Raw genomic sequence first — 20,133 nt, 5'->3', positions numbered from 1 at the left:
TAAATTGTCTAAGGTGCCACATATACTGTTGATGAGTTTCAGTTTTTTATTGCAGCGTACTAAACTCATTTAACCCTTTGGGGCCTTTTTTTAACATGATATAGTGTTTCTAGGATGAGAGAGTTGGGAAGCGTGAGGATCCTCTCTGCAAGATAGCAGGATAACAGTTTAGTTGCTTTAAGCTTTTCTCCATGGCCCTTAGATATCTAGATTGAAAGCTGTTCTGTATAAGCATCTTCAGTTTCTGTTTCCTGGTAGCTGACCTGCTGAGCTATATTCCTTGCACCGATCTGTGTAGTTTGTGATGTCTGGATATGGCTTTTTGCAGCTATTGTACCATTACAGACTCCGTTAAAAATTGGTCTGCGATGTTTGACCTTTGATTTACTGAAAAGATACCCCTGATTTGCCGCGTGACGGAGTGATCTCCCGTCTTCAGTCCCAGCTCCTGCCCACCTAGCAGTTCGAAAGCAAGAAATTGCAAGTAGATAAATAGGTACCGCCTCGGCGGGAAAGGTAACAGCGCTCCGTGCACCTCGGTGTTCAGTCATGCCGGCCACATGACCACGGAAGCGTCTTCGGACAGCGCTGGCTCTTCGGCTTAGAAACGGGGATGAGCACCGCACCCTAGAGTCGGACACGACTGGTTGGGGACACCTTCACCTTCAGATTTTTAAAATTTATTTTTATTTGTTGTTGTTCAGTCGTTCAGTTGTGTCCGACTCTTCGTGACCCCATGGACCATAGCACGCCAGGCCTTCCTGTCCTGCGCTCTCTCCCGGAGCGTGCTCAAGTTCATATTCATTGCATCGGTGATAATATCTAGCCATCTCATCCTCTGCTGTCCCCTTCTCCTTTTGCCTTCAGTCTTTCCCAGCATCAGGGTCTTTTCCAGAGAGTTTTCTCTTCGCATTAGGTGGCTAAAATATTGAGCTTCAGTATCTGTCCTTCCAATGAGCACTCAGGGTTGATTTCCTTTAGGATTGATTGATTGGACCTCCTTGCAGTCCAGGGGACTCGTAAGAGTCTTCTCCAGCACCACAGTTCGAAAGCATCAATTCTTCGGCGCTCAGCCTTCCTTATAGTCCAGCTCTCACAGCCATACATTACTACTGGGAAAACCATAGCCATAGGTGGCAATCAACATCTTAGAAGAGGCATTTCCTCTTATCTCACACAGGAGGGAATGGGTGGCTTCACATCATGATTTTCAGCTAGGGTGGCTTAAATAAGCCGCTGTAGTTTGCAGCACATGCTGGGGTGCCTGTAAGTGCCCGTTCTATGTATCAGTCCCCCTTGTAGGTTGTGCCGTCTGAACCCTGTGAGGGTGGGCTGTTCGCATGATTAACAAACCACCCAGGACCCATGGGCTGTTTTAGGGTTGTGCGTGGTTTGTTAACCACGCCAACAACCCACCCTCCCCGGCTTCGGATGACACCAACAACCTACGAGTGGGAGTTGGATTACAGTATGGGCACCTGGCAAGTGCTGCAAACTGTGGTGGGTGGCTGAAAATGATTGTGTGAACCACGTCAGTGCCTCTTCTAAGATGCTTGCTGTGACACATGTGTACATCATTTAAACAAAAGGAAGCATGCTTTTTATTTAAGAACTCATTACTTAGGAGGTTCTTATTCATATGTAATTGATTACTCATGTGAAATTTATTTGCTGAACTAAATTTTCTTAGACCTAGTTATAAACTTATGGTTGTTTTTAAAAGAGCTATATTTTCAGTGAATAAGGTTTACTTGCCAGAACTCATGAATTTCTAAGTTTAGTAATGGTATTATTTTAATTGATTTGGTTCTTCTTAAGTCCTGACTGGGAACCGGCTTCACTTTGGACACTCTTGAAATAGTTCCCCACAGTTCTTCCCACCTTTTGTGTAGACGGTTTTAGGGTCAGCAGGATTTTAATCTTAAGCATTGTTAATTTGTGTAAAACAAATGTTAGGATGGAATCCCATTTCAAAAAATAAATGTCCTACTGTTTTTGTTTTATATTTGCACGTTTTACTGCAGCTGCTGCTTATAACATAGGTATGCCAAAGGGATAGCCTTGTAGTTTCAGATCATGCATAATTATTAGAAGCAAGAGTAATTATTGTTCTTTAAACAGTCCTGTCTTTCTGTTCTTAAACCCCATATCCAGTCATTTGTGTGTTTTTGACTTGGGTACATAGTCCCTAAGGTTGCAATCTTATTCATGTTTAAGTAGAAAAGTCCTACAACTCCCAGCATTCCTCAGTCAGCGATGCCAGCTGGGGAATAGGAGTTGTAGGACTTTTTTCTATCTAAACATGCCTAGGATTGCGTTCTAGTACGCTGAAGTTTAAGAGGCAAAAAGGGGCCTATGGATAGTGGCCGGTCTGCATACAAAGGTGTGCAGGATTTTGAATGTACTTTCCTATGCACATGTTTGCACTATCGGGGGGGGGGGGGGGGTTAAGCCTGCAAAACTTGTCAAAGCTGTAGTCCTCAAGCTGTTTGCTAAATAAGTGATAAATCAGTCATTTGGAGAATTTCAGACCAGGAATAACTTCTACAGCTCTCCAGCATAAGATGTTGGTCCTGATGCTGTAAGCTTAGGCTATTGATGTTATTAATATAATGCACAAAATGCTATCACATCTTGCGTGTTAATCTTCTCTTACCACCCATATTCTGTTTGCTGCAAAAAAGGAGCTGCTGTCTATTGAAAAGGAAAGTGAAGCTTAAACGCTTTCATACTAATAGGTGAAACATTCCTCTCCAAAGTTCAGTCTTTGCTTGGTATAATTGGCAATTTAATGCTATTTGCTAATTGTGATATGGATAAATGCAGTTTAAATCAGATTGCCTTTTAATCTGGGTGCTGTTATTAGCAAATATTAAACTGCCAATTATATTGCTCACTGGCTCCGTAACTTAAACCAGTCTTATTTTATTATTGATTTCAATTGGAGCTTAATGGAATAATAAACTCTAGATCCTGTATTTTGTGTCTGAACTATGTGCCAACTTCGTTCATAAGGAACTTCATTTATTTAACTATATTTATGAATCCCTTATATTAAAGAAATTCCTAAGCGACATGCAGAGGGCAGGATTACTTTCGTGGGAATGCCTGTTGGAAAAGGAACATTTTTAGTAGGTGCTGAAAACCTAGAAGGGGTGGCGCCTGCATAACTTGTAGTGGTAGGGAGTTCCAAGAGCGTGGGCACTGTGACACTAAAGGCCGTATTCTGAACCATGATGAACCAAACTTCTTGTTTTCCACTAGAGGACTGATGTTAGGTTTTGATGTAAAAGAAGGATCTATAAAAGTTCAGACGTCATCCCATAAAGTGAGAGAAATGCTTATGACTCTCTCTTCAGTAGCTGTTGTGATTTGTCATTCTCCACACAACACCCCTTTGCTACAACAAAGACATTAAGTTTGAATTAGGGTAATACTAAAGTAGTAACTGTTGAATCAAAGAAAGCACTATTTAGGCCACAATCCTATGCATGTTTAGAGTTGTAGGACTTTTTTCTGTCTAAACATGCATAGGATTGTGCCCTTAGGTACTTATTTCTCATCTATTATAGAGGAAATCTTAAATGTTTCTTTCTATAGTATTTTGAAATAAACATAGTCCTGATAGTTCAGTGGTTGTAAGCGTCTGATCACACTTACAAATAGGAACTGAAATAGCTGGAACGTATTGTAAAGCGGGATCTCAAGCCTTGTCATAGTAAGCCTTTTCCTATGGCAGGGATGGGCAATCCAGCCCTTCAGATGTTGTTGGCTATCAACTCCCATGAGCCCCAGCTAGACATGTGAAGACCCAGAAAAAATTGGAAAAAAAACAGGGGTTTTCCAAGGACTGTTTTTGTTTTTTTCCCCCCAAAAAATGAACAGCTTTGGATTATAAAATATTTTCTTTTAGAATTTAAGACAAAGTATATATTTGTTACCCAGCCTTTACTCTCCACAAATTATTTTTAAAAATTATGTAGTAAGAACACTCATATTAAGACTACAGATGTAAAATGGCTGGAAATAATAAAGCCATGGACAAAATGTTTTTTAATCCTGTCTGTAAGATTCCCAGTATAGTCACTACTTTCATTCCTCATTAAAATTATTGATCAGTATATTTTACTGATAGACATTTATGCTCAGTTACCCAACATGTGAGTGGAGTCACCACTGTGCATTCTTGACAGCTTGGGTTTTGTTCTGTAGAGTCTGTGTTTTGATGCCGTAGCAGTCGTTTAATGTAGTTCTTATCCAGACAATAATTACAAATTTACTAACCGAGTTTACTTTTAAAAGTTTTAAAATATAATGATAATTTCATGAGCAAACTAAGTAATAGATGAAATAACTTTAGGAACGGAAAGCCTGCTTTATATTCCTAAAGCAGCCCTCCCCGTCCTGGTGCTCCCTGGATGTTTTGGACTACAGTGCCCAGCATTTCTGACCATTGGCCATGCTACCTAAGGCTGATGGGTATGGAAGTCCAAAATATCTGGTGGGTACCAGGTTGGGGAAGGCTGTCTTCAAGCAATAAAGTGACTTTAGTAAAGAGTAAAGAGCGCTAAAAAATGAGCATTGCTTATTTTTCCAGTTTTCTCAAAATTTCTGTTTTTTTTCTGAGGAAAAGGGTTTTTTTTTCCCATGGCCACAAAATTTCTAGAAATTTTACATCCTCAGCTCCAACCAGCATGGCCAGTAGTTGGGGATGAGGGAAGTTGTAGTTCAGCAACATCTAGAGGGCCACAGGTTCCTCAGCCCTGCCATATGAAACCCCACATTATTGGAATAGAATGAATACATATTGAAAAGTTAAGGTATTTGGCGGAAATTAGTACAGGAATCACAAATAGTAAAAGCTGCCTCCTGCGACCTTTCCAGAATGTGAGGTTTTAGCTCAATGAACGTGCACCTGTTATCTTTTGGTTGCTGGCAATCTAGGCATCTTCCCTCAAGATTGCACTTCCTGCTGAGAGGTTATTTCGTGTTCTTTACAGTAGACGAACTATGTTTTGTTCCTGGGAAATTGGGGTCTTCATATCCCCACCCCCAGAGTAAGCTCAGCCATTGCTATTTCAGCTGCTGTATGGCATGATGTTGCCTAAGTGTCCCATGCACCTCTTGGATGTTGCCTGTGATTTGGTGAAATGGTGATAATCTCCAATTTTGAGAATTTTTTTAGTGTTTATTTTTCTTCAAGGCTTTTGTCTTGGATTCACTGGGTCATTCCAGTGTAGGAGTACTCACGTAGGTTTTTTTAAATGGTCAGGCAAGGCTACTGCTACCACCCTGCCTTGCCATTTTTTTACATTTATATTTCATGTTTGGAGTATTATTTAGCTCTTTGTAGCCTGTGCACTTCCCCTCACCAATGATGGAGTGCCCTTGCACCCTGATTTAAAATAAAATCAAAATGACAGAACACCCCAACTCTATTACATGTGGTTTAGATATCATATCTTTAAATAACAAAGGCTAGAAAGTGCAGCTGGGTCAGGCACTCATGTATCATCTGGATGTGTCTAATTCTCATATGATACATGTAGTGCTTTACAAATAATCCCTGTTTTTGTAATTTGGCTATAGCTACCAAACTGAGTACCAAGAGATAAGAATTGTGATCAGTGTACCATGCAAGTTGGAAGAGTTGTGGTGTGAACGTTGAGCATGGGATAAGCTGGAGGCCATCTGGGGCTGTGGCAAAATACATGTCCTATTGTCAAGGCAGTTGCAGCCTTAGATGGGGCTTTTGCAGTATGCAGAGGGAATGGAGAGTAGGGTAGGTCTAACTCAGGCCTTTCATGTCCCATCTGATCAGCAGCCAAGCAGGCACAAGCTCCTGACACTGGCACAGCATGGTAAGAAGGGTTCGCCCTTATATTCGGAGGCAAATGAGCCAGAACTGTTTAACTCTGGCACTTCTTCCACCACTGGTTGCCGTTTTGCCAGTGCTAGAGCCCTCATGTCCAGTTCTATGAGCCAGTGGGCACATTTGCACAAAACAATAAGCCAGAATTCTGGAGAATCCTGGCGTACCATTAATGAGCAAACGTGCTGGTGTATGTTGCCTGGTTGCTCCCAAATGGCTCCTCCCAGCGGGACTAGTGGCTTCAGTAACCAAAAACTCAACAGGAGGAAAAAGCTTATTATAACTGGAACAGGAATCCTGGTTTGTCACTGCCCTAGCAAGCCAGAGTCTGAAGCCAAGGTTTGAAGTTTGTTTCCTGGCTGGTTTGGGAGAAATCGGGTTAAGGATGGAATGGGCAGCTTTTTCTTGCTGGTGAGTGCCTGATTACTGAAGGCGCTCCTGCTTGTGGGAGAAGCCAAACAGGAGCAATTGGGCAGCGGGCACCAACATGTTTCCTTGTGAATGATAGGCAAGGATTCTCCGGAGTTCTGGCTCGCTGTTACCGCCACAGTGCAGCAGCTCATACGATTGCATCGTTAGTATATTAAAATACACACTTTAGTACGTAGCGCTCATTCAGTCATGCCGCACCCTACATGAGGGTGTAGAGGTACTGTTTGTCATCTGTATACAAACACCCCAGTTCTTTAAAGTGGGAATTGAGATGGCTACGTGGAGTGCACGCAAACAGGACTTCCATGAGAACCCGCCATCAGCCCTGTGCACTTGCGCAGCCTGTGTATGAGGGCTACTATGTGTCTGAACCATCCCATAACATTTTCTTTTGATTTCCATTTCTCATGGAAATGAAATAATTAGACCAAGTTCTAGTGAAAGAACTTACGGGGGCTTCTGTGCTGCATGAAGCCATGCATATTACCAGTAGAGGTTAGAGTAATGAAAGGGAATTGCCTAATGTGCGTGACACATTATTTTGTGGTATTCATATAACACCAGCTCTTTGGGAAAACAAGCGACTGCTGAAGTCCAAGTGTCATGCCTGAATCAGGATTTTACGAGCACTAAGTTATTTTCACTTCTTAAATTTGGAGTATAAATGTGGCTTGTAACGTTTGAGAAGTTCATGTAGTTTGCATTTGGATTTTTGCCTTAAAGGCAAAGAAACAGCAAGCTGGTTTATTTTTGTATGTTTTTGCTTGAACAACTACATTGTCAAACATTTACCCAGCTGAACTTCTGCATAAACTAAATGCACCAGCCACACCCATATAACTAACCTTGAGCATTTGTATTCAGATCCTTGTAAACTGCGTATCTACTCACTGAGGAGATGTGTATGTTTTTGCTAATAACCCTTTCCTGGTTACCAAGTCTGGCATGTATTTTGTTGGATGCCCAAATGTAGTCGGCACTACTCCAAGCAGCTCTGCGTAAGTTCAATGTCATGTAGCCTATAACATTGGGATATATCTGGGTGACAGGAGTTTTCTAGACTGATTTGAGTAATGGTCCCCTATATACTTTACCAACTTTTCTTTCAACCAAAATACCATTCCTAGGGCTGGCAGTTGCAGCCCAACACAGGCTATTGGAAGACAAATACAAGCTAAATATTTTGCAGTGGTGGGTAGAGAGGGGTTTCAAAATGCCAACAGTTGCTCTTGAAGCTTAGGTGTAGGACAGGAAATTAGATCAAAGATCAAAATCTGGCTGATACAAAATGAGGTTTAAGTGCAAGTATCTAGTTTGTATTCCCCCTCCCACAAAGTCATTTTATGCACAGGTTTGTTTTAGTCCGGTCTTAATGTTAGCTAATGTACTATTTAAAAAATTTCATTACCAGCATGAATTAACATTCAAATGTATTCAAATGGGTATGTGCATGTGTGTATGTCACATTTGAAACACATGTGCATAGTCACTGCCACTTGGTGGCAGTGGAGTTAACAGTCAGATTGTTTTGAAGACTCACATTATTATTTGGCTATCTTAGAATTATAAGTCAAGTTCTGAATGGTATAATTCCACTCCACCCACCCTTCAAGAAAATTACGTGAAAGGAGATCATCCTAATCTTCTCAGCTTTTTGAACAATAATTCTTAATTCCTTGTTGTGGAGAGGAGAGGGGTTTTCTGAATTGCTTTTAAAATCAGGAGTGGCAACATATGGCCCACAAGCTGTATTCAGCTTCCAGGCATTTTGTGTGTCTGCCCTCCAGAATCTTTTCTTAGAATCTCACTTTTTTCTTTTCTTTTTCAAGGAAGAGTCTTTTTAGAGGTTTGTTAGATCAAAAGTTGAGTTTGATTGCTTTTGTCTTCAAGACAAAGACCAAAAGAGGCAAAATGGGGATCTCAAATGTGTTTTAAATCTAAACATACAATTTTAAATGTTTGAGCGTACCAATACCAGTTCACCTGACTTGGTGGGAGAAGCTTCGTACTTCTGAGAGGTTGCCACCTTTGTTCCCTTAAGAGGAGATGGCAGGCAGACTCCAGAATGACGGGCACAAAACTGAAGTGAACCATGGAGTTTGAGAGATTTTCATGGTAAAGATAACAAGCAACGCTACATGCTGATTTTCCCCCCATGTTGTCACCCAGTGGTGCTAAACTATTGCTGCTTGTCTTGTGTAACAAAAATTGCACAATTTCCCATAAAGTTGCTACACGTGCAGCCATGCTGTAATGTTCACACCCATTGTAAGCTAGCTGCCTCCTTCTCGTTCCTGACATATTTTCCACGTGATCCTTCCGGAAAAACATAATTTCAGTGTAAGCAATATGCCAGTAACACAGAGCATTGCAAGTGCTGTAGGAATGGTTAATAAATAGGTAAATATGTTGTGCTTTAAACGACCAGTTATTGAAAATTCATTATAAAAATAGCTAACCTTTCAGAGAGGGATAATACAAGTATCCTCCTGCCATTACTCATAAGTCAGGGACCTCAAGTTCAAAATTAAATTAAACAAAAATGGGTTAGAGGACCAAGCTGTCTCCCTCAGTAGGTGCCTGGGGGCCATGTCCATAAGTTGTCTCTGAAAAATGGCAAGTTTTAATGGGGGAGGCCAGATGTTAACGTAAAAAAACAAAATCCACCTTTGCTATCTAATCCCAGTACCACTCTTACGTAACTTGCTGCCAAAATCCCTTTACCAGCAGCACCAATACAACCCCTAATTGAGACCCCTATCTCTGGGTCTGAGCATCCCCCTGTCTCTTCCACCTCCCCATCCAATGAACCGTCTCCCCATGCACCACTTCTTGCCCTCCAGCAACCCCTTACATGCCAAAATAGCAGCTCCACATCCTAACAGCTTAAATGTCCCTGCCCATCTCAACCTCAGTCTCATTCTTCACCAACAATAGGCCACTGCCATCAGTTTCACACCCCTTCCTTCTTCACTGAAATGCTGACGAATTTGAGACTCTTTACACTGCTTGTCACCTGTGCTGCTAACTTACAGTCAGGGCCAGAAATATTGGAAGAAGAATAACTGTTTTGGCAGTTGGCCTCTGTACACCACCACACTGAAGTTGAAAGGAAACACACCCATATGGGAACGAAGTCAGGACTTTCAGCTGTAATTCAAGGGGTTTGACCAAAGTGGGGCACTAAGCATTCAGGAAGTACACCCAGTGGCATACACACACACCCATCGTTGGTGGCTCATAAGTAATGGAACAAACCAACATCATTTCAAGGATTGCCTTTAATACCTGGATGAAAATCCTTTGCAGTCAATGACTGCCTGAAGTCTGGAACCCATGGACATGGCCAAGTGCTGAGTTTCCTCCCTCAAGATGCTTTGCCAGGCCTTTACTGTAGCTGCCTTCAGCTGCTGCTTGTTTGTGGGTCTTTCTGCCTTCAGTCTTGTCTTCAGTAAGTGAAAAGCATTCTCTATTGGGTTGAGATCAGGTGACTGACCTGGCCACTGAAGAACATCCCACTTCTTTGCCTTCAGAAACTCTTGGGTAGCTTTTGCTGTATGTTTTGGGTCATTATCCATCTGTAATATGAAGCGGCATCCTATCAGTTTGGCAGCATTCGGCTGAATCTGAGCAGAAAGTATAGCCCTATACACTTCAGAATTCATCCTGCTGCTTTTATCAGCAGTCAGGTCATCAATAAACACCAGTGACCTAGTTCCATTGGCAGCCATATGTGCCCATGCTATAACACTGCCTCCACCATGTTTGACAGATGATGTGGTATGCTTTGGATCATGAGCTGTTCCTTTCCTTCTCCATACTTTTCTCTTCCCATCATTCTGGTACAAGTTAATCTTGGTTTCATCAGTCCAAAGAATCTTATTCCAGAACTGGGCAGGCTTTTTTAGGTGTTTGCTGACAAAGGCTAATCTGGCCTGTCATTCTTGAGGGTTACCAGTGGTTTGCACCTTGTTGTGAAGCCTCTGCATTTACATTCATAAAGCCATCTCTTGACTGTAGATGTTGACAATGACATGCCCACTTCCTCAAGAGCGTTCTTGACCTGGCTAGATGTTGTGAAAGGGTTCCTCTTCACCATGAGCAGAGTTCTGCGGTCATCCACTTTAGTTGTCTTCCGTGGTCTTCCAGGGCTTTTGCTGTTGCTGAGCTTGCCAGTTAATTCCTTCTTTTTCAGGATGTTCCAAACTGTTGTGTTGGCCACTCCCACTGTTTTTGCTATCTCTGATGGGTTTATGTTGTTTCCTTAGCCTAATGATGGCCTCCTTTGCTCACATGGACACCTCTTTGGACCTCATGTTGGGAGTTCTAGGGAACAGCTACCAAATGCAAATGTAACACTCAGAACCACCTCCAGACCTTTTATCTGCTTGATTGGTCATGGGGTACCCAGGAAACAGGCCACACCTGGCCATGCAGCTGCGTGTCAGCCATTCGTTCCATTACTTATGAGCTACCAACGATGTGTGTGTGTGTATGCCACTGGCTGTCCTTCCTGAATGGTTAGTGCCCCACTTTTGTCAAACCCCTTGAATTACAGCTGAAAGTCCAGATTTCACTCCCATCTGGCTGTGTTTCCTTTCAACTTCAATGTGGTGGTGTATGGAGGCCAACTGCCAAAACAGTTATCCTTGTTCCAATATTTCTGGCCCTGACTGTATATGGGATAGAGGAGAGGTTGATGCAGATGTCTACAGTAATTGCCATTGGTAGGTCTGCCCTTTACTCTAAACTGGCATTGCTTCTTGTCCCTGAAGATGGTTCAGTAATCTGTGGGGAATGTGGTAGGGGTGCTGCTGGCTGTCGTAAGGACCCTGTTGGGCAGGGGTTTTGAAACTCAGGCCCGTGGCCCCAGACCAGGCCACTGGAGTCCTAGTCTGGCTCCCCAGATGGCCATGACCCCTTTCTCCAGACTGCTGATCATGTATGTGGTGGTTTTCCAGCTTTTGTGCATTTTTTAAAAATGTAAGTAATTTATATTTGCCTTTTTTTCTTGGCAGTTTAAATCAACCCACCCTGAGACTAGAAGTGTAAATACTTTATAGTATAGCTATGGAAGTGATTTGGCACAGCAAAGGAAGGCCTCAACAAAAGCCTTGTGCCTAAGGTTCACATTCCTTTGACTGTTGCCTGTCTATTTACTTGTGAGTAGCTGTGTGTATTTCGATAGGTTTACTTGGAATAGATAAGTTGGTTGAAGTATGCCACCTCATACATGGACTAAATTTATTGCACACACTTAGCATTGAGGCATTTAAATTGACCTTAGACAGAGCTGTGCAGGATTTCCATCAGTGTACCTTTTCAGTTCGAAAGCAAGAAATTGCAAGTAGATAAATAGGTACCGCTTCGGCGGGAAAGGTAGCAGCGTTCCGTGCACCTCAGTGTTGTCATGCCAGCCACATGACCACGGAAGCATCTTCGGACAGCGCTGGCTCTTTGGCTTAGAAATGGAGATGAGCACCACACCCTCGAGTCAGACACGACTGGTTGGGGACACCTTTACCTTTACCTTTTCACTAGATCTTCACAGTAATGCAACAAAAGACACTAGTGTTTTTGTATTATTTGGATACATCATGACAGTGGACCATCAATAAGGCCAAATTGACAAGATACTTTCTCTACCAGCCACTAATCATGTATCTGCCAACAATTGCTTTAGTGTAATTAAGTCAGGGAAATGCCATAGCTAAGTGGTAGAGTAGAAAGTTTGTACGCAGAAGGTCTTGGTTTAGTCTGGTATTTCACTCAGAAGGAGTTTTAGTAAGTGTTGGAAAAGATCTTTGCTTGAGAGAGCAGTTGTGAGTTAGAGTGGATATACTGGGCTAGATGGACCCAGTATGACTTAGTATGTGACTTAGTATGAGGCAGTTCAGGCTATATTTTCTAGTTCAGAGGATCTCAAACTGCAAAGCAGGTATTCTCTTTGACCACACAGATACAACAATATCTCCTTGGCCAGGGGCATATCAGTGGAGCAGATGTCTGGTTTTTGCTGCTTTAAAGTCAGTCTATCAGAGTCCAGTGGGACCCCATTTTATTCCTCCCATTTTATTGACATGAAGGTCTTTTGGAAGAGGAGGGATGAGTGCTTCCAGGTGAAAGAGTTGTCTTGGAAAGGCTTTCTATGATGAAGTTTGAGAATTTGTCTGAGTGGTGTTAGTGCTATTTGTTGTTTTAAGCTTGGACAGCGTGTCTTTCTTTTAAAATGTACACCAATTTATATGTTATTACCCTGGGCTTTGACAATAAAGCCACTGTTTTGCCTTTTTTTTCTTGCGCCTGTATGTATTTGTTGTGATCAGTGGAGACACACTAGAACAGGTTGCCTGTTTATCTTGGGTTACCTGCAAGTGACCAAGACATAATTTATTAGTGTTGTGAATATAGCAGTGAATTACCATGGCTGAATTTGTACCTAATCTTGATACTTTCTTGAGCTTAGTGAATACATCTTTATTAATGCACTGAAGTAATCTTTCCTCAAATATATTAATAGGGAGAGAGGGATGCCCACGTATTGTTTTTTCATGTCTCAGTGATACACTGGGGTTGGAAAATGTTTGGCTCTTTCCCCCAGCCCTTGGGTCCCCCTCCTCCCAGAATAATGGGGACTGCCACACTTAAAACAATATTAAATGCCCCGATAACACTTATTTGGGGAAAACTTTGTGAATGGATTTATTCATCTTTAGGTGCTAAGTCACCATTGTAATAGGGATTTTTGCCTAGATCAGGTAGACTAGTAACCTTGTGGTTTGTGTTCACATTTTTGTTTCCTTTGCTTGAGTCATCTGGAGCAATTTGCTGTGTACCACTTTTCCGTGGTATGCCTGCTTTCAATGTGTGACATTCTGGGGCTGTTCACACAACACGCAAACCCACACTCAAGTGTTTGAATGTGGATTGTTTTGAACTGTGGGATGTTTGTTGAACCATGGGTTAGCATGTTGTCTGAATGCAGCCAGTGTAAGTTGTTGACCATGTAATCTGGCTTGTTAACCACCCTGATCAACCCAACAACAAACCCTGAGTTCTCAAGGTCTGAGTAATGTAACCCACACTGCATGGTTAACAAGCCACCCTGGCTGCATTCAGACAGTATGATAACCCATGGTTCAACAAACAACCCACGGTTCAAAACAACCCACAACCACTGAGCATGGATTAATGTGTTGTGTGAGCAGCCCCACTGTGTCCTGGGAAGTGTATAGTCTGATCCTGTGTGGAGCTGCCAGTTGTGTCTTGCAGAGGGTATTAGACCAGGTGGCCTTCTATGAAAATGCCGTATTGAGAACACTTCTAAAACAATCATCTTGTTTTATTCTGCAAAATGCTAATAAAACTTCTGGCTCATTTGAAATTAACCGAGAAGTGAACTTAATAAATGCAAAACTGCAGTCAGACTGCCTGTTATATTCAAAACAGCTTAGAAGTGGCCCCTTTTAAAGATGACTGCTGTAACAATATTGGGCCTATTGTAGGTAAAAGAGTGAGCTCTGAAACCAGGCTGTCCTAGTTAAAAACTTGTCACTTGTATTCAGTAACGGGGTGGATTAAAATGGAAGATCTGATTTTTAAAAAAATAAAATGGCAATTATGTAAGTGTGCCTTTAAAAGTAAAATAAGCTGTTTTAAGAGGAAATCTGAATTTAGTACAAATACGTTAAAACCTACACATAAGCCTAGTTCCCATGTCATGGCAATCCCAGGTTTGTTTTTTAAACTCTGCGTTACCATGAATGAGCCAGCATGCTATGAATGAGCCAGCATGTCCTTCCTGCCATCAGGAGCAGCTAAAAAAGTCAGGGCATCTGAACCTGTAACTCTGGATTATCACTCTCCCGAGTTGGGTTGCTTAGCTGCTCTCTCTGGCAGGAGGAGCCAAGTAGGAGGTAACCCAGGTTTTAATTGTGTGCAAACCAGGCCACCATCTCTTTAACCTAAATCATAATTATCACTTAGTTAAAGGCGTCTTTTCTGTGTAAATGAGAGAACCATGAGCTGGGGATCTGACATTTTAGGTTAAGCATGATGCAATATATCATGTATTGTGAGTTTCCTGCTAGATCCAGGAGTTCACAAGTCATGAGAAGCACAAGAACTTAGGAGATGTTATCCCGTATCTCACAAGAATCATACAGCGAGCCCGTATGGGTTAAATTCTCCTTCTGCCTTCCCAACTACCTGACCTCTTCAGTGTGTTCAGTTCTCAAATCATGGATATTTACTGCTCTACAAACCTGGTGCGCGGGACTGGGAGGGTGGTGGGTCCACATACAGAGGAAAGATGGTTTGTTTTTATTTTTGGTAGTGTGTTTTACCTGGTTTTTTGTGGGGAGGAGGGGTGGATGTGTGTAGTGCCCTGATGTGTTTGTGAGGAGTCGGTTTGCTGCCTGGGTGTGTTTCTGGTTTCGGGGGGAGGGGTTTGCTGCCTGGGTGTTTTGAAGGGTGTTCTTCTGAGTATCACCGGTTTTCCATCTGGGATAATGTCAAATATGTGGTTTGGCATTTGGGGCTCAGACGCAACCTCTGTCTTGTATTCAGCTCCTTGGGCAACTTACATAAGAAGAGCTGTGGTGGATCAGACCAAAAGCCTGTCTAGTCCAGCATTCTTTTCCTTTTCTTTTGTGACTATCCAGGCCCTCATAGCAACCACTTTATGATGGTGCCCACAACAGTTTCTCAAATTTTGGAATGTGCCCACAGGGTCAAAAAGATTGGGAATCCCTACTCTAGCTGCAGATGGATACTTTTTCGTAGCTACACTTGGTATGCACACTTACTCAGAAAAGAAATACATTAATTTCAAAATGGGAAACTTGATTTAAATCAATGGTTCAAATTGCTGTTTTCTTGGTGAGTCTAAACTGTGATTTAAATTAATGATGTAAACTGCCTAGATTTAAAGCAATCCAGCTTGCTCAGTAGGGGGCAGGCTCTCTTCTCTTGGCCTCTGCCCACATCTGCAATATGGTGATCATATTGATCCTATCTTATATGGTTGTTTCCGAGTTAAATGTATGTGCTTTCAAGTCTCAGTCATTTTAGTTGGAGAGTTAAGCACCTGCTACAATCTCTCACACTGAAACCAATGAGACTTAAAAGTATATTTCATTATTAATGTTGCTCCTCCTTCTCTTCCTCATTTTGTGTCTGACAGAGAAATGTTAGCAAAATTTATTCCAGTACTGTACAGTATACTCTCATAAGGTAAGACTTAATTTATGCTTCAGGATAGTCAAGAAATGCAATGCAATGCAAAAGTAAAAGTGTGTGTTTAGCAGTTGACCTGGTTCTCAATCCCAGTTCACTTCATGACCTGGTTTTGACTATTGTTCCAGGCTTCATAAACCATGATTAAGATGCTGGGAACAAGCGTTGGAGGGAAGTGCTCCTCCCTCCTTCTGTCATGTGCTGCATTTGGCACAAAACTCCTGGCTTCCATTAAGCCAGTGTTCTCTGTTACATTTCAGCCAGAGAACTTTGCTGAATGTCAGTATAAAAAAACCAGGAAAATTAGTTAGGATCCTCATGCTGAGGCCAGCACATGAGGGGAGGAGGGCAAGGGAGGAGCACTCAGGCCCAGCACTCGTTCCTGTCTAGCAGTGATCATCGGACTCAGGTCAATTTGAAAGGAAAAACAACATGTGAGGTTTCCTGAACTATAACAACCAATTGTTCTGGCTGTTCTTGCTAACATGCTATTTCTGCTGTGCTTGGTTTTCAGGAGCTTGAAGAAATCCGCAAATGTGGAATGAAGAACTTCCGTAATATCCAAGTTGATGAAGCTAACTTATTGACTTGGCAAGGGCTTATTGTTCCTGTGAGTGTGAAAGCGGCCTGTTATAATTTCAAAGTGCCTACACAGGTCATTTGTCCTGGATGATGATTTTCCTAAAGAGAGCCTTTACAAACTCAGACCCAGTTCGCACATCGAAAACGACCTATGCCTAATAAACTGTGAGTTGTCGATAGTGAAGCGGGAGTGAGCGAGTGTGCTGGCTCCTGCCTGCTCACTCCCACTGAGTTAAACAACCCAGGGGCACTCCGTCCCTGGGTTGTTTATCGTGATGTCTGAACCCAGAATTGGAGGTTGTTGGGGAGAAAACAACCAAGATGTGTAACCCATCGTTTGTGTTACGGATCTGGGTTGTTCTTCCAAGCACACTCGCTTGCTCTTGCTCATTCATGGCCACCCATGGTTTGGTTAAACCCTGGGTAGCCATGATGCGTGAACCGGGTCACATCCTGTCTGCTGCAAACTGGTTGGGCACATTAATGGGTTTTTAGTAGTATAAGAAAACACTTCTGTGGTATTTGCAAAAGATATACAACCTAAGGAATTAGTTCAACTGAGATAATGCCAAATGTTTTTATCTGATAATTTATAAAGTGCCTAACATTTTCTAAGCACTGTATAGATATTTTTAAAATGATATGGCTTCTACTCACAGTCATACAAGCTAATAAACAAAGGAATGGGGCAGGAAGGAGGAAGCAAGCAAATGCATGAACCAATTCTTAAAATTACAAAATTGAACTTAAAATGACTGGCTGGAATGGCCACTGAGTTTATGATGTAGGTTTATTTCTGGCACCCTCTGTAGACCCCAACATTCTCTGTAGAATATGCTAGAGTTTGTTTAAAGAAACTTGGATTCCATTTTTCGCCACAGATCTTGTGTTTTTCCCTCTGGACAACTGATCTCTCCGTATTCTCATATATGGAGGAGTAATAGTGATTTTTGTCAACATGATTTCTTTTGATTGAGACCCGAAGCTTTTCATGGCTCCTAGAGCATAGTGAGTTGCTTTTTGTTAATATGTGTGTGTGTTTTTTACTTGGAAGCACAACTGGAATCCATAATTAGGTCCTGCCTGATTGATCTGAACCTAAATAGAAATGTTTCAGCTGCCCCAGAGTACAATAACAAATAGTGTCCTTGAAAAAGATTTGAAGTATGTCTAATGTACTTAAGGCACAATCCTATGCATGTTAAGGCAGAAAAAGTTCTATAACTCCCAGCATTCCCCCATGCTGGCTGGGGAATGCTGGGAGTTGTAGGACTTTTTTCTGTCTGAACTTGCATAGGATTGCACCCTTAGTTTGTATGTTTCCAGAAGAGTAGGTCATGTTAGTCTTTGAAAGATAATTGTGCTTGTTGTACCTTTGGTCATGCATAACATGGACTGAGAATGGGATGGTTAGATACAGGTACAGATCCATACCCTCAGTTGAGGTACAGAGGAAGATAAACCAAGTTAAGGAGACAATTGAACAGCGTGGGAGTGTAAAGGTGATGCTTACAGTCTGTTTACCTTCTAAAAGAATTGTCTTTGGTTTATTCTTGAAATTTTGAAAATGGAAGTGATTTAATGTTTGCAGATACACTCCTGACCTGTTTTTAAGTGTTTATTATATAAAATTGCTGTAAAGTGGAGGCAGGCGATTTGCAGCCCTCCAGATGTTGCTGGACTCTAATTCCCATCAGCCTCAACCAGCATGGTCAATGGTCAGGGATGATGGGAGTTGGAGCCAAACATCTAGCAGGCCACAGGTTGACTGCCCCACTTTAAAGGAACCTAAAGCTGCTGCAAAGAATAAAATACAATGTGGCTTTGTGTAGTTAGTAAGCTGCTGCTGGCTCCACAGAGCCTACTTCACCAGTTAGAAATATTAATAGAAGCAAGACACTTGCTTGTATGCCTACTTGCTTACTCAGCAAGCCACAGTTTTTCTTGTCAATAGGTTCACCCTGACAGAGACAGAAGGTTCTGCAGAAGGGGAAGGTGGAGCCCTGTATGACGATAGGTTGAGCTGGTGAAAACTGTCCATTTCTTTACCCCTCAGAAAACAGTTCCCATAGCTCAGAGGTGGAGCCCCTGCTTTGCATGCAGAAGGTCCCAGTTTCAATCCCCGGCTTCTCCAGTTAGGGCTTGGAAAGAATCCTGCCTGAAACCTTGGAGAGCTGCTTCCAGTCCGTGTCAGCAGTGCTGGGCTAGATGAACCAATGGCCAGACTCACTGTAAGGCAGCTTCCTCTGTTCCTGAGGGTACATGTCTATATGCTCTATGAGATTAGTGGGTATTTTCCCTTTTAAAAATCAAGCAGCAGTACTAAGCATGCACCATTAGGTTCACCAGGCTGATTTCCCCCCAACTCCACCTATGGTTTGTCCGCAGGGGACAGCCTCCAACCATTTCCACAAGTGGCACTTCTTGCAGCCTTTGCAACACTGGAAATGGCTCTAGGCATTCTCCGTGGACTTCCTCATCTGCACTGAACTTTCTCCACTGAAGATCTCTCCAGCGGAAGGATCATCTGGAGAGAAAAAAGCAGGTAGTTTCAGGTGCATGCCTGAGGCCTTTGAATCATATCGTTGAAAGAGAGGTGGAGGTCATCTCGTTTGACCCCCTGTTCCGTGGAGGCTCTGCAACACAGGATGCAGCTGCAGTATCCCTGGCAGATGGCCATCCAGCCTCTGCTTTAATACCTCCAGCAAAGGAGAGCCTACCACCTCCTGAGGCAGTCTGTTCTGCTGTTAAACAGCTCAGACCATTAGGAGGTTTCTCCTGATGTCTTCTCATGTGTGTGATGGGATGTTGTCCTCCCTTTGTTGATGGATTGGGAGGGTATGCATGTATTTACATTTCTTGGATTAACATAGTGGGTTTGAGTTCCTGGGTCATATAATCATAGATCAACTGCATTCTTTAAGTAGCCAAGTTTTTTTTAAATTCCATTTCTGTACCGACCAACAGCTGAAGGTCTCTAGGTGGTTTGCAACAGTTGTGCAAGATACAAACCGCCAAGCCTTTGTCAGTGCTAACACCAAAACTATATTGGTGGTGGTTTTAAAGATGATACCTCAAGAGCTGTTCCTTGCTGTGTTCATTTACAGTTTTCCTGATCATTGAACATAGTTAGACAGTACTAAAAACTACACTTGACCCACAGTAGTCATTTTCAGCAATCTGTAAGTAGAGAAGATAACACTTGTGGTATTTTTCTAAACGGTTTCCACACACGAGGCTTGTAGCAATACAGTAATGGATTTTTAAAACTATTTGATGTGAAGCTGTAGTTCATAAAGGAGAGTCAGTAGATTTGCATGTGTTCTGCAATTAAAAAAAATACCATAGTTTGTTTGCCTGTAATTGGGGTACCTTGTACAAACCATGGTTGCTTTTAGTTTTTGTAGTTCAGGTGTTCAGAGGCCTGGTTCATACTTGCAGCAGCCTCCCCTGTAGCACCTTGTCACTCACAGCACCTGTAAGCTCGCAGCCAGGCTTTGCTTATGTGGATGCAAATTGCAGCAGCTACACATGCAGTCCCCGGCATGGCGGTGCTGATCCTTACAAACAGGGCCTCCACATGAATGGAGTCTGGCTGCGAGTATAGCAGTAGCCCCTGAGGTACTCCCGTGGGGGCCATCATAAATATTCCTAGCTTCAGTGCAGTGGGGTCACATTGATAGCTTCGAGCTATTGAATGCACCATGGGGAGGATATGTTTAAAGAAGGAACAAAAGAACATAAATCCTCTCATGCCCAAGTCTTTCAGACCTAACCTTATCGCTAGATATGTGTGAACTCGCCGGAGGCAGGGGAGGAGTTCTACAGAATTAGGGGCAGGGGGGCACATTCTGAAATGAGATATTTACCAGTCAGTTGGGCCTCCTTTCATAGTAGGCTGCACTAGGCGTCTCCAGAAGCCTTTCGGCCAGCCTTCCCCAACCTGGTGCCCTCCAGATATTTTGCACTACAATTCCCAGAATTCCTGAACATTGGGCATGCTGGCTGGG

General features: G+C 42.5%; 1 protein-coding gene across 2 annotated transcripts in view; it reads left to right on the top strand.

Moving 5' to 3' along the window:
- The window catches only part of UBE2L3 (ubiquitin conjugating enzyme E2 L3), a 32,791-nt gene that overhangs the window by 1,224 nt on the left and 11,434 nt on the right, over nt 1–20,133 (top strand). For both annotated transcript variants that reach the window (XM_084819612.1, XM_084819613.1), the window contains one exon: nt 16,056–16,151. In XM_084819612.1, coding sequence (XP_084675738.1) covers nt 16,056–16,151 — 96 coding nt within the window. The remainder of the gene's footprint in view (nt 1–16,055; nt 16,152–20,133) is intronic.

The sequence above is a fragment of the Heloderma suspectum genome, chromosome 13 (assembly GCF_057233095.1).
Source record: "Heloderma suspectum isolate Gila_16-S chromosome 13, 16-S_ref, whole genome shotgun sequence".
In the NCBI taxonomy this organism is placed as follows: Eukaryota; Metazoa; Chordata; class Lepidosauria; order Squamata; family Helodermatidae; genus Heloderma; species Heloderma suspectum.
Note: the sequence above shows the minus strand (reverse complement) of the source record. Positions and strands in the feature narration are given on the sequence as shown.